This window comes from Molossus molossus, unplaced genomic scaffold (genome assembly GCF_014108415.1).
Source record: "Molossus molossus isolate mMolMol1 unplaced genomic scaffold, mMolMol1.p scaffold_m16_p_7, whole genome shotgun sequence".
Classification (NCBI taxonomy): Eukaryota; Metazoa; Chordata; class Mammalia; order Chiroptera; family Molossidae; genus Molossus; species Molossus molossus.
Genome location: NW_023425401.1, coordinates 57,525,690 through 57,540,730, shown reverse-complemented (window position 1 = coordinate 57,540,730; position 15,041 = coordinate 57,525,690). Strand labels below are relative to the sequence as shown.

The following is a 15,041-nucleotide window of genomic DNA, read 5'->3' as shown; positions in this document are numbered from 1 at the left end:
GAACAGAGAGAGAGAGAAACATCGATGTGAAAGGAACACATCGAGTGGCTGCCACCCGCACGACCAACCAGGGCCGGGGACAAACGGCAACCGAGGTACGTGCCCTTAGCGGGAACCGAACCCAGGTCTCTCCAGACCGCAGGCCGACGCTCTAACCGCTGAGCCAAACCGACCAGGGCTGGATCACCTTTTTTATACAGAGGAAGTGGGCATTGGGCAGATCGCAGGAGGGAAAGTGAGCCTGGCCGGTTCAGGTTGATCCACAGCCTGAGGATGGGTCTTGAGGATTAAAACGTTACCCAGAATTGTCTGCGCAACCCCCGGCCCCTCCTGAGGAGCTGTCAGTGCTCAGGGTCCTGGGCATCTTGCCTGCCCAGTGAGCACAGCCTGGCCTTTTCCTTTGTGGGCACTGAGGAATCAGCCTTCTTCAGCGCTGTGGCTTCACAGCACAGACGAACCCAGAAGGAGGTTTGGTTCATTGAGCATTGCCCAGCTTTGTGTGAACAAAGGGTGTTGTTTAATGTTCTGCATCGAGCAGACTTTTCTGTTTAGTCTGCAAATACCACTTCAGAATTCTAAAATAAAAGCTATGGTTGTATCTCATCCTTTCCAGAAATCTGAGCTTGTAGGTCAGTTTGAGGTCTGATGAAGATGCTGAGTGAACTTCAGGATCTTCTGTCTGGGCTTCACCGAATTACTTTTCTTTGCCCCCTGCACCCTGGTTGACTGTGCTTGATGCAGGCGTGGTCGGGACTGTCTCAGGAGCCCTGAGAAGTCTGGCCCTCTGCCTGCTGTTAAGATTCTGTCAGGGTCACCCTGAGATCGAGAGTGGCCCAATTATTTGGCAAGGCTGTCATGAAGGACCTCAGATTGCCCTTACAGACCAGGTCATCTCAGGAGATCTCTTTTCTGGAATATTCCTTGTTCAAAGCTAAACCAGGATTGATTAGTCCCAGCTTTTAATTTGGATTTTTTTGTTTTTGTGTGTGTGTGTGTGTGTGTGTGTGTGTGTTATTAATATATTTTTGTTACAGGTGTTTCTCCTTTTTCCCCCATTGACACCCTCCTCCTGATCCCCCCTCCCACACACACACCCACACCGCATTGTTGTTTATGTCCACTGGTTACACAAACATGCATATAAGTTCCTTGGTTTATCTCCCCCCCACACCTCCACCTCCTCTGAGGTTTGTGAGTCTGAACCCTACCTCTTTCTATGTCTCTGGGTGTATTTTGTTCATCAGCTTGTTTTGTTCATTATATTCTGCAAATAAGTGAGATCATGTGATACTTGTCTTTCTCTGACTGGCTTATTTCGCTTAGCATAATACTCTCCAGGTCCTTCCATGTGATCTCAAAGGATGAGAGATCTTTCTTTCTTACAGCTGCATAGTATTCCATTGTGTATATGTACCACAGCTTTTTTAGTGGATAGACACTCGGACTGTTTCCAGATCTTTGCTATTGTAAATAGTGCTGCTATGAACATGGGGGTACATACATTCTTTCTGATTGGTGTTTCAGGCTTCTTAGGATATATTCCTAGAAGTGGGATCACTGGGTCAAATGGCAGTTCCATTTCTAATTTTTTGAGAAAACACCATATTGTTTTTCATAGTGGCTGCACCAGTCTGCATTCCCACCAGCAGTGTACTAGGATCCCCTTTTCTCTACACCCTCACTAGCACTTGTTTGATGATTTGTTGATGACAGCCATTTGGCAGATGTGAGGTGATACCTCATAGTCATTTTAATATGCATCTCCCTGATGATTAGTGACATTGATCTCATATGTCTCTTAGCCATTTGTATGTTCTGTTTGGAGAGGTGTTAATTAGGTCCTCTGCCAATTTTTTAATGGGATTGTTTGTCTTCCTTTTGTTGAGTTGTGTGAGTACTCTATATATTTTGGAAATTAACCCTTTATCTGATGTATCATTGGCAATTATGGTCTCCCATAGAGTGGGTTCCATTTCCATCTTGATGCTTGTTTCTTTTGCTGTGCAGAAGCTTTTTAGTTTGATGTAGTCTTATTTATTGTTTCCTTTGTTTCTCTTGCCTTAGGCGTTGTATCAGTGAAAATTCTGCTGTGTGTGATGTCTCAAATTTTGTTACCTACATTAATCTGTATTTGTTAATCAGTGATCATTTAACCCTTGAGGTCAGCTGAGGCAGAGGGACGGATGAGGGGTGTGGGTACAGGTGAACCGTGTGTCACTTGGGAAGGATTGGCTGCCCAGGGCAGCATTCTCTGTGATGCCACGTCCTGTGTAATAATGCACAAGCGGCTCCATGTGATCTATTAGGGAGTGTGGGCTCTGATATAATGAGCTGCTAGAAACATACAGAAGAGAACAGAGCAGCGCTGACCTGAGGGGGCAAAGGAATCGGGGACCCTGGAGAAAGGGCAAGGCAGTGTCCATGGGGTCTCTGGGCAGTCTGGTTTGTTCCCTTTTGTGAAGGATTTTCCAGATATGACAACCACAAGTTTTAAATTCTGTTAAGTTCAACTTACAGGATTCCAGGCCTTAATAATCATCCCATCGCTTTTCTAGAAAAGGAGGCTGAGTGCCCAGCAAACATTGTGTGCACACATGCAAACCACTTACTCCACGCACTAACTGTCCTGCTGTTTGCTCATGCCAGCAAAAACCCGGGCGGCTGACTTACTGGTGAATCCCCTGGATCCACGGAATGCCGATAAAATTAGAGTTAAAATTGCTGACCTGGGAAATGCTTGTTGGGTGGTAAGTAGAATTTTATTTCTAAAACATTTTGGACATGATTATGTGTTAGAAGACACTTTGTTTTCTTTTTTAATGTGTCCTCCTTGGTAATGCAGTCTGTTCCCTTTCAGCATAAACACTTCACGGAAGATATCCAGACACGTCAGTATAGATCCATAGAGGTTTTAATAGGAGCAGGTTACAGTACACCTGCTGACATCTGGAGTACAGCGTGTATGGTAAGAGCGGCTGTGGCCCATGGAAATTGTCTCCCATGTGAAGGCTCATTACTTGAGTGCCCACGATGGGCAGGCTTCCGTCTGCAGGGTTCTGACTGTGAAGCTATCTGCCATGGGCTGGGTGAGGGAAAGGTTGCTGCCTTGAGTATCTTAAGAATTGGAAGAATTCAACTCCGGCATGTCCTGGGTTGGGTTGGGTTTGGTCTTGCCAGAGAGGGTGTCTTCTCATGGCCCTGTGCAGCGCTCTGCTGTGGTGGTAAAATGACTTCAAATAATTCCTTTGGTTACTGAAAGCTTGCTTGCAGATTGTATGAAGCTTCATTCTTCACTCACACTGTGGAGGAAGATAAGACAGCTGTGTCTTAGGGGATGATTGTCTTGAGGCTGAAAGGCTATAGTCCTTTGTGGTGGCCTCTGATAGACCTTATCTCCTTACTGGAGAGGAAAGGATTACCCATCTGCCAATGTTTCATCTCTCTGCCTTTTTTTTTTTTTTTTTATCCTTACCCGAGGACATTTTTTTTTTCCCATTTTTTGTTCAGATAGAGTGGGAGGGAGAGAGAGAGGAAGAGAGAGAGAGAAACATCGACATGAAAGGGACACATCGAGTGGCTGCCACCTGCACGACCAACCAGGGCCAGGGACAAACTGCAACCGAGGTACATGCCCTTAGCGGGAACCGAACCCGGGTCTCTCCGTACCTCAGGCCGACGCTCTAACCGCTGAGCCAAACCGGCCAGGACTCATCTCTCTGCTTTTATAACATAAAATCTAGAGAAGATCCCTCCTTACTGTTCTGGGCTGTCCAGTCACTTTGGAGATAACCGGTGGCTGCATATGCTCCTCTGCCTGAGTCTGTTACGTGGAGGACACAGTGACGTGTCTGCAGGGCCTCAGGATGCCTCCTCTTCCACCATGTGTCCCGTCCGTTTTCACTGCCAGTTCTGTGTTCCTCGAGCTCAGCTGTGCCTGAGTCCCCCAGGCCCCATCAGCACATCTTTTTCTCACTCCTTACATGTGAACTGATGACCATGAATGGCCCTTCATCTGTAAACCAATTTCAGTTTCTCTTTTTTGGCCCTCTCTCCTGGCCAGTTCAACACCTTCTTTTTTAATCCTCACTTGAAGACATTTTTGTACTTATCTTAGAGCGGGAGGGAGAGAGGGAGGAAGAGAGAGAGGGAAACATCGATGTGAAAGAGAGACATTGAGGGGTTGCCACCCACACGACCCCAACCAGGGCAGGGACAAACTGCAACCGAGTTATATGCCCTTAGTGGAAACCGAACCCGGTACTCGCTGGTGCACAGGCCGACGCTCTAACCGCTGAGCCAAACTGGCCAGGGCCAACACCTTCTTCTTGATGGGCTGTATACTTGGTAGTCCTGTGTTGGAAAGGGGGTGTGTGTGGATTAAGGTGGTATTTCATGCTTTCCTATTTCATTGTTTTTTATGCCAAATTCTCCTCTGATATTGAAATGCAGGGGCGTGTGTGTAAGGCTTGGCACTTGTCTCATTAAAAAAGCTGAATAATTAAATTTACTGTTTTTCAAAGATTAATGTAACAGTTGAGTTGTTGGATTGTTTGTCCTCTAATGCTAAAGTAAAGGCTTTGTTAGTGATGCTAAACACTATGAAAAAAGTGGATACTTTTAGTCTTTCAAGTTAGCATGATCTGAGGCAACAGATAGGGCCAGATAGAACTGAGGCACTCTGACTTTCTATTCCCGTGTTGCTCTGACAGATAATTCCAGATAATCCTAAAACTTAAGTTTTCAGTAGTATCAAAAACTAAGGCTTTGCTGTAACTGGGTATAAAAAAATGATTAAAAGATGTGGTGTTGCCCTGGCCAGTTTGGCTCAGCGGTTCAAGCGTTGGCCCTCGGACCAAAGAGTCGTGGGTTTGTTCTGGTCAAGGGCATGTACCTCGGTTGCAGTTGGGTCCCCGGCCCCAGTTGGGGTCGTGTGGGAGGCAACCAGTTGATGTGCCTCTCACATGGATGTTTCTCCTCCCCTCCCCCTCCCTCTCCCCTTCTTTCTGAAGATAAATGGAAAATTATCCTCAGGTGAGGGTTTAAAAAAAAATTAAAAAGAAAAAAAGAAGTGGTAGTTCCTTTGAATTTAGAGACTACTATAGAGAGGAATTAGACTTGCTCTATGTGACTCCAGAGGGCACAACAGGGCCGGGGTGGGGGCTGGAGGCTAAGGGAGGCTGAGAGGTTTGGTCAGTAGAAAGGCAGTGCTCTGAACCCTTGGAGCTGCAGGGGAGAACTGTTCCATTTCAGGATGTGGTGAGGTCAGACCTCACTTGTCCCTAGCAACACAGAAGAGGCCATATCAGGCCACCCTGAATTAGACTCTCAGAACTTTTTCAACTGTGATATTCTGTGCTTCTAATTTTGAGTGTTAAATTTTGGTGATATAACCAGAAAAATAGGACAAGATCACAGATGTAGAATAATGGTGGAGCCGTCGGTTTAGTTTTATACCAGGCTGTGTTTTGCCTTCCATTAGATAAGAATGTGTCCCTCCCTACAGTCTCCTGGTGCTGCTGACTCCTGCTGCTGCGTGCACACATCAGTAACCGCTAAGGAAGAGCACTCACTTTGTCTCCTTTCAGCAGCCCCCACCCCCACCCCCCCACACCTTTCCAAAAAATTAAACTTAGGCTTCCTTAGTACTTCTAGGGCTACTTATGAGAGTTTTTAAAATTTTGTCAATTTTCAAAATTCTGTCAAAAGGTGATTTTTCTGGAAGGGGCAAGTCTTCATTCTCTACCCCCACCCCCATCTCTGAAGGTCATGGCTGAGAGGTCCCTTCTGTTCTAACTAGAGAACCTGGGAAAGATGAGGCAGTGTCTGCATCCCTACACTTCTGTTGGAGCTTAGAAATATAATGATGTATTAAATTCATGATTCCAAGCTGCAGTAAAGCTCCAGATTGTTCTTGGAAGTGAAACCCAGAGTCCTCTGAGAGTTACCAATAGCACCAAGCCCTGCCGGCGGCTGCACCCCTGCGGCGGCTCTCCAGCAAGTGCCTTGTTGCTGTCAGAGCAGAGCTTTCACCCCAGGAAAAGGACAGCAGAGTGAGGCAGGGTCGCTGGGATACATCAGATGCTGAATCTTTTTTCCTTTTCTTGAGCTTTGGGGCTCTTCAGGTTTAAGTGTATATGATCTAATGATTCTGTGTGGGTTGCGGTGTCAGCTCTTCTGGATTTGTGTCTGAGTTCCTGAATAGGTATCTTTTTATGGACTCCATGGTGAGCCTGAGTCAATTGTTAGAGAAACAAGAAAACCCTGTCTGACAATCTCACCAGACTTCCTTAGCATTGGTCACATTACAGAACTAATGTGTCCTCCTCTGTCCAGAAGGGGGCATCTCAGCATGAGAAAGTATTTTAGGAAAGAGATCTCCCCAGAATCTGAAAACACAAGTTGGTCTAAGGAAAGGCCCTCTGATGGCATCGAGCCAAGTACAGAGGGAAGAATCCAGAGTTCCCAGTTATTGCAAGTAAATATTAATTATGAAGGTTAAGTAGGAGTAACTTAATGAGTCGAAAGCAGTAGTCTTTCATGGGTCATAGCATAAAAGGAAGTCACAAAGTACAGAGGATGACGTTTTTGTGGTCATGTGTGTTTGCTTATTGTGCATGTCCTGTTTGTAAAGAAAATCTCGTCACTAGAGAACCAGGACCAGGTAACATGATGGGAACCTGTTTAACGGCTCTTCTTGTCCCTTTTAAACCATTTCATCAGTAGGCTTCTTTGACTTAAGGATTTCCTTGGAAATATGTGGGTGCTAATCAAAACGGTCATCTTCCGAAGGACACTCAGCTGTCATATCTTAGTGTTAGGGTGTATGAAATACATACAGCTAGATTGAAATATTTTTGAAAGTTAACTAGAAGAATGAGTGAGGACCCAAGGAGGTTAAGAGCAGTTGGCATGCGTCCACAGGTCCTTGGAGCTTCCATCATGCAGCTTCAGTCTCCCCATTACAGTTTCACCTTTTCCTCTTGGCTTGTCAAGTATTGAATTGATTGTGTCCTGTACGAGGAAGACTCTTCTGGTCATTCAGTATGAAATACAGTTGTTCTTCTGGAACTTGTAGCCAAATGTGAGCTTATTTACCCTGACCTGGGATTGGCCTGGTGTCTTCAGTGTTTGTTGGGTGGAGAGGAGAGGCCCCGCGTGAGGACCTTCTCAGGCACTGCAGCGCTGGGCAGCACTTTACTCTGTGCTGAGACTTGACATGTCCAGGTCCTGCTCAGACCCTGGTCTGGTTTGGGCAGGGATCCCAAGTTCATAAACTAGTTGTCCCAGGCTGAGTGTGCCAACCTGTGGTCTGTTTCAAGTGCTCAGAGAGATGCCCCAGCCGCAGGCAGATGAGTCTTCTCCAGGGGTGCCTTCGCCGCAGTGTGGTCACGGACAGAAGGAGAAGGTGGGTCAGGGAGTGGCAGCTCACAAGGGCAGGAGTGGGGAAGGCAGTGCCTTGAGAGGGTGGGTGGGAGTAGTGCCATAGTCACAGATCCATGGGCATTATTAAGTGCCTTTCAGAACAACAAGATCTAATACAGAATAGAAGTTAGTATGGTCAGAACCAAAAATGGGATTTAGCTTATCCTGTTTTGTTTTTTAAACATGGTATTTGATCAGCAGAGCAATAGCAGTTGCCATCTTTTATATTGTTATAAATTAAACTCACAGTCCTGATGTTGTGTGTGTGTGTGTGTGTGTGTGAACAAGGGAAATGGACTGCCTGGTGGAAGTGGGAACAAGTGGCCTCCTCCACACTGGTGTGCTGGGGACACGCAGTGGTCACCCAGGCAGCCAGCTTTTTGTCCTCCTCCGGTTCTTCCTGGCTTTGGGTCAGAGCAAGAGGGGCTTCTTAAGCTCTAGGTGCTCCTTTGGTTGAGTCAGCAATGAATGAAATATGAGATGCTGAAGAAGGCCCCCTTGGTTACTACGACATGAAGGTGTTTGCTTCAAGAGCTCGGCAGCATCCGCCATCCAGGGGCCAGGCCAGCCTGCTGGTCGAGGGCAGGCTCTGGAGTCAGACAGACCTGGGGCCTGGATTGAGTCCTTTTCTGCTGTTCGAGGCCAGGACAGTGTTCCGACCAGGCGTCCACACAGCTGCTTGCGGATACCTGGACATGTCCGTTTGCTTCTTGTAAAATAAGGAGAGTACATGGCCCTTTCATCTCCCAGGAGAGGAGATGTAGAACTATTTCTGAAGCTTTTATGAACTTTTTTGAAGGAAGAAAAAATTTAATGTTGAGGCCTTTTAGGAGGTCCTTTGGTTTGAGTCAGATCCTTATGAAATGTAGGTCTCTTGTACAAGGAGGAAAACGGGATGACCCGGGGCCGGTTTCTGAAGTGCTGAGCCTTGTTGTTTGTTGTGTCCTAGGCATTTGAGCTGGCAACAGGAGATTATTTGTTTGAGCCGCATTCTGGAGAGGACTATTCCAGAGATGAAGGTGAGTATTGCTGCCTGCTGAATACCTTGGTCTGGGTCTCCCGAGGGTCCTGAAACTCCGGAGAGTATTATATTTTTGTATTGAAATAAAGCTATGTGTTGGTTTTCAAACACCAAATTCAGATTCTTGTTTGAGCTTGAAGCCCCCTCAGTGGCAGTGAATGGGCAGTGCCTCCTGGCAGGGGTGACACCTCAGAGGGCCTTCCCGCTGCCCACAGGCCCCAAGCCTAGCTGGCCAGGAGAGGGCAGGCATATACCCCTAGGACTCTCCGTGATCCTCTTATCCCCTGATCTGCTGCTCATTTTTCTCTCCTGTTTGGGAGCTGAGTTGAAAACCAGGGACTTCTGACTTGAAATCCATTTATAAACCCGTCCATCTCCATGCTGTTTGCTTGCGATGCTGGGGTGGCCTGGGATGAACTGGCTTCAGTCACCGTTCATGCTCCAGAGTGGAGCTGAGGCCTACCAGTCCCAGGAGCCTCTGCATGCATGTGCTAGAAACATTGTTGATTGGGATCTATTTCTGAGTTTTTACTAATTTCAATTTTTCTCTCTTCTTTTATCCCCTCCTTCCCTCTGTCCCTCCCATTCCCATATCTTTTTTTCTCTCCATAGACCACATAGCCCACATCATAGAGCTGCTAGGCAGTATCCCAAGGCACTTTGCTCTATCTGGAAAATACTCTCGGGAATTCTTCAACCGCAGAGGTAGTACCTCTTCTTTTTGAAAAGCGCCACGATGCAGACAGAAACGGAATGGCAGCTGCTGACTGCAGCATTATTGGTAACAGAGGCATTTCTCCTAAATTTAAAAAGACCACCCAGCAGAATTGCAGGAAGAATTGAGAGGGAAGACTGCACTGGCCCAGTGCTGCGGTCACCCTCTGCGCTCCTCTGCGGTGCCCTCCAGCGCTGGGCGCCTGCGGCCACATGGGCAGAGCCGGTGCTTTCGATTGTTTGGGTCGCGCTCTGTTTCTGTCTGCGCGGGCGGTGGCAGTGTCTGCATGCCTGTACTGAGTAAACTGTTGTGTGTTTTGCTGGCAATGTTTCCCGATGCAGATTACATGACATTGATCATTGAACTGCTGGGGAAAGTCCCTCGAAAGTACGCTATGTTGGGGAAATATTCCAAGGAGTTTCTCACCAGAAAAGGTAACAGTACTTATGCAACACTAATTTCAGCATAATCCTCTCCCAAAAGGAGAAATTATGCTTTTGCATTTGGGCAGTGGAGAAAATTCTGGACTTTTAAAACTGGGGAATTCTGCTGAGGAAAGCTCCCACGAAGTAAACCTGAGTGAACCATCTGCTATCTGTGGAATAAGAATTTTGTAAGAGACAACCTTCCTAAAATCCTTTATCTCTTCCACCCTTTTCTCCTACTCTAAGTACCAATCTGTGTATTAAAGTATTTATAAAAAGGAGTTAAGTGAGTTTTAGAAACCAGCTGAACTTATCTTTACATTTTCCATGTTGTTCATGGAGCCAAGAGTGTCCCCGCATTGGAGCAGCAGCAGCCCAGAGACTGGACTTAGTGAACGAACATCCACTGACGTCCTTTTTGACCTGTCTGAGCTCTTTATGGTGGGGGTGTTGGCCTGGGAGAGACAGCCAGTGTGCCTCACATTTTTGTGACTCAGATCCTGTTCTCCCATTGCAGTACCTTGCACTGTATTATAAGTGATTTTATTTTAATGTTGTAGTTCTTGTGGGTCTTCTCTTGGCATGACCTTAAACAACTGTTCTTTGCCCTATGTAGTCCCCTTTTAGTGATCAATTTAAAAAGCACCTCAGAACTCGAGGGGATTTATTTTTAAAGAACCCCTCCCCAGTGCCATATTCTTTTGTATGAATATAGTTCGTCCTCTTAATTCATGTTTTTCTAGCTTATTTTTGTTGTTTTTGAAACACCATTAAAGAACTTTTAAAATTGGTGCGAGCAGGACATGGAGTTTATAGAAATTACTGAAAGTCCCAGATACTCTTTCTCTCCTGCATTAACCAGATTTGGAGTCCCAATATGACTTTGTATTTTCCTGTGAGATAAGGAATTCTTGTAGAGTAGTAATCCTTTATTATACACTCGGGTGATGTTCAGCTCACCAGTCCTTGTTTTGTCCTTTATATTTTATTTACCTGTTAAATGTACAAGAAACCCAAGAACTAGCCATGCGAAGATGGTGTTTATCTGGTCCACTTACCTGAGCACATTGACCACAGCTCTGAGCTTTTCTGGGACCACCCAATGGGCAACTTGTGATATATGTAACTAGATGCAGTTATTTTTTTTATTGCCTTATTAAGGTTTACCACAGGGAAAAAAAATGATCAGAGAAAACTGTTCTTTGGACAGCCTGTATTAATTTTGGTTCTGAGAATCTGGTCTTTGAGTCTGGGTCACGGGAGCAAGGTAGAAAGTTCCCCTCCCCACATGCAGACTTGCACACACAGGCCCAAGGTATTGGTAGGGGCCTCTCTGAGCAGCCTGAGGCCCCCTGCGCTCTGGGTGGCAGCTGCCCTGAGGCGCTCCTGCTTGTCAGGTGTTGATGCCTGAACTGCAAACCTCCAGGGACAGCACTTGCTGAACACAGCCCAGAAGCAGCTGTGGGCCTGCACTCTCTCCTGTCCCCATTCGACAGGGCTGTCTTCAGAGGACAGGTTAATGAGGGATACGTAGTGAACTGAAGTCAGATGGGTGGTTGGTTTCAGCTCAGAGCTCCCTGTCCTGTGGCCCTTCGTGCTGGAAGTTGGTTTCAGGTTGGCCTTTCCATCAGCATTGTTGCACCCACTGGGACAACTCGTGGTCTGTGCCCTTCCCTGCTGCACACAGACAAAATGTAAAGTTCTTATACAGACTTTGCTGTTCCATGGTCAAGTCATGTGCTTTAGGACTTGCATATGCGGTTCTTTCTGAGGCGCTTGGTTAAAGGTGACCTAGGGAGTTGAAATGCATTTAGCATTCTTGGTAGAGTTAGACAAAAACAATTTGATTTGGTGTTAGTGTTGGTAACTAGAGTTTTCTTTTTTTCCCCTACTTTATTTTTATTGTTGACTATTACAGATGTCCCCATTTTCCCCCCTTTTGCTCACCTCCGCCCAGCTGGGGTCCCCAGAGCCTGGATTAGGGAGTGCCTGGTGAACAGTAGTTTAAGTCCATATTTTGTTATCAAATTTAAAAACATTAACCTCTATCCAGTCTTTATTTTGGATGGAAGCTTTTGTGAGCTAAGGCAGGGTGACAATATGTTCCTCTTTGCCTGGGACTGTCCAGCAGCACCCTCTTTCCCTCTCTCTGTGGTCCCCACTTGGAAGCTGCATGATAAAGCCCTCAGACCCCCAGCTAGAGTTGTGGTGGTGGACAGAGGCGAGACAGTGATGATGCTGGGCCCTGGAGACAGACTGTAGAGACACAAAACTCATAAAAGAAAAGAACAAACCACAGTCCACAGCTGATCATAGGTTTGAATTACTATTTTAACCATTTAATTTTGAATCTGAGCATATGATACAAAAACAGAAATTATTGCTATAACAGGTTCAAGTAAATTCTATTATACTTCATTCCATTTATTCCTGTCATTTATTATGATCTACTAATTAGTGAAATGCTTATTTTTACTGTATGCAGTAACATAACATGGGAATTCTTTTGAAATGATTTTGTACTAGCTTCATTTAGGTATAATCTATATATCATACAATTCACCATTTTAAAGTATACAGTTTTGTGGTTTTTAGTATATTCACAGAGTTATGCAGTCATCACCACTGTCTAGTTTTAGAACACTTTCATTATCTCTGAAAGAAAGCCTGTGCCCATTAATGCTCAGTTGGTATTCTTAATCTTGGCCCTGCAACCACTATTCTTTTTTTTTTTTTTAATTCACCTGTTCTGTACATTCCATATAAATGCAGTCATACAATGTGTGGACTTTGTGTTGGCTTCTTTCATTGACTGTGTTTTCAAGGTCCAGTGCTCCATGTTTGTGTGTGATGTACCCCATTTGCTTTCTCCATCAATTGATGGACACTTAGGTTGTTTTCACTTTTGGGCTATTATGAGTAATGTTTCTTTGAACATATTGTACATGTTTTTGTATGGACATATGAATGCACATGTGTGATAGTTGAAGTACAAAGGTTTTCATTTTGATGAAGTCCAATTTCCTACTTTTGTTGTGTTTCTGATGTCACATCTAAGAATCATTGCTTACTTCAAGGTCACAACGATTCATTCTGTTTTTTTCTAAGAATTTGGAGTCTTACATTTAGGTGTATGGTCTATTTTGGCTTATTTTTTTTATGTGTGGAGATAGGGTTTAAACAGATTTTGAACTCAAATATTTACCTACATGTACTTTGTAGGAATATGTTCAGATCTTCTGCTTGTGTCTTGCCTTGCACCCATAAATTATTTGATAGGTTTCCTTTCTATGTGTGTGCTATTGAAATACATTTTATATCATGTATTTTTTTTTCCTAGTTACTAGTATTCACTGAAATACAGTACCGTGATTTGCCTTCATAGTCCCCATGTGTGATGTAAAACCTCATATGTTTGTATGTTTAATTCTGGAATATTATAATTTTATGGACAAAATGTATTTTCTTTCACAAATCACTTAAAATAATATGTAAGAGTTGCATAATGGAAGTGCTTAACTTTTTCCCTTTAAAAGTAACCTAGTAATCTGGGCCTGGCAGGTACAGTTGCAGTCCCGACTCCTTTACTCCAGAGGGGAGCCTCCCCCAGGGCCTGTGTTCTGTGGCCCTGTTAGGTTGACTCTGCCCTGGAGCCGCCAGCAGGCCCAGGCCTGAGGGCAGCAGTGGCCGCAGGGCACCCATCTAGTAAGTAGGTTCGCTGTTCTCTCATTTGCATGCGTAGGTGTGAGAGCGGGTATGGGAAGGGAGAAAGCCTTGGATGGTTTAAAAAGTGAAGACTGTTACAATTAAATGTCATTAAGAGCCTAGTTACTTGCAAAATTTGTTTCAGCAAAATATATCTTGGTATATTTACCTATGAGGAAAAATTGTCAAGACAAAAATTCTTTAACTTGTGAAGGAATCACTTATTTTATTTTTTTATAATAAGTGGTAGTGCCAGTGGCTGTTTCTTGTGTGTTATATGCAGGGCTGGAGCTGGTAAATGGACTTGAGGCCCTGACTCATCAGATGAGCCTGTACTTGGCATTTCTGCTAGCGGTAGATACACTAGTTTGAGAGCTTAGCGTTTGTTTTTAAGTAACGTTTATCAACTAGTTATAAGACAGCCTTTCTTATCATTGAATTAAATGTAAGGATGTGTACATAGCCTGGCCAGTTTGGCTCAGCGGTTAGAGCGTCAGCCCGCAGACCAGAGAGTCCCAGGTTTGGTTCCCGATAAGGGCACGTACCTAAGTTGCAGTTTGTCCCTGGCTCCGGTTGGGGTCGTGTAGGTGGCCACCACTCGATGTGTCCCTCTCACGTGGATATTTCTCTCTCTCTCTTCCTCACTTTATCCCTCCTGCTGCTCTATCTGAAGATAAATGCAAAAATGTCCTTGGGTGAGGATAAAAAAAAAAAAAAAAAAAAAAGAATGGGTACATATAGTCATAGGGCTTAAGTGAATTTATTTTCTGTGGGGTATTTTTGGTATCATGTATTTTTTCCACCTATCCACATAATCCACATATTCTTTTTAGAGGCATTCAGTATTCTGTTATATTGCAATATTATTATGTATTCAATACCTATTGGGGTTTAGAATTATTTTGCATATTGTCCTGTTATAGACAGCATGTTTACACACACAGTTTTATGATGTCCAATTTACCTGGCCAAAGTATGTTAGATATTTTGGGCTGTTTGTGAATATTTTTATCAGTTTATAGTGACTCCTGGTCCATGGGTCAACACTCAGCCACTGAGCCACACCGGCTTGGGACGTTTATGCAGGTTTTAAGTCATCTTTGGTGTAAACCATATCTCTTCACTGAAGATGGTACATACTTTCGTGCCCCTGATGGATTTTAGTGTAAAAACTGGCATTCTCAGGATTACATTTCTTTGTTGTTCTGAGCTGACAGTACCCCCCGGTAGTTGCATTCATTCCTAAGCCTGGAAGGTATTTATTCCAAATCAAAATAGATGATTATAAATAAAGCTCTCTCCCCTTCCCAGAGATTTCGTTTTAGCATGTTACATGTGTGCTCTCTCAGTTTGCTTCGCCCTTGCTTGGGTGAGATCAGCAGTAGCTATTAAATCAGTAGAGCTGCCTTATAGAAACACAAAAAGAATAACAACCTTGTAACGAAGTTGGTGTTTGGGGGTACCTGCTTTATTAATTTATGGGCCCTTTGAAGATCAATCTTGTGATCGTGTGTAGAACGTAGTTTTCATATCCATTGTTTTATTACCAAATAATTCCCCCATGTTATTAAGTAGTATTAAGTAATATTCATCAAGTGGGTGTACCATGTTTTTTGTTTTTTGTTTTCTTTTTTTAACCACTGTTCTATTATGAGCATTTGAAATTTTGCAAGTCTATATAATTTTGTAGTGAGCATATTTGGGAGGTGGAGGTGGGTGCCAGGGTTTATTTCCTTAGGCTGGATTTCTAGAA

General features: G+C 44.4%; 1 protein-coding gene across 6 annotated transcripts in view; it reads left to right on the top strand.

Moving 5' to 3' along the window:
- SRPK2 (SRSF protein kinase 2) overlaps positions 1–15,041 on the top strand; it is a 172,236-nt gene that overhangs the window by 153,526 nt on the left and 3,669 nt on the right. For 5 of the 6 annotated variants that reach the window (XR_004957412.1, XM_036247615.1, XM_036247613.1 and 2 more), the window contains 4 exons: positions 2,647–2,747; positions 2,858–2,965; positions 8,372–8,441; positions 9,056–9,148. Coding sequence is in view for 5 of the 6 variants with exons in the window: in XM_036247615.1 (XP_036103508.1) it covers positions 2,647–2,747; positions 2,858–2,965; positions 8,372–8,441; positions 9,056–9,148 (372 nt within the window). In the remaining variant the exon portion in view is untranslated. Of the gene's footprint in view, positions 1–2,646; positions 2,748–2,857; positions 2,966–8,371; positions 8,442–9,055; positions 9,149–9,499; positions 9,593–15,041 lie in introns of all 6 variants that reach the window. The other variant, XM_036247617.1, reaches the window with a different exon arrangement.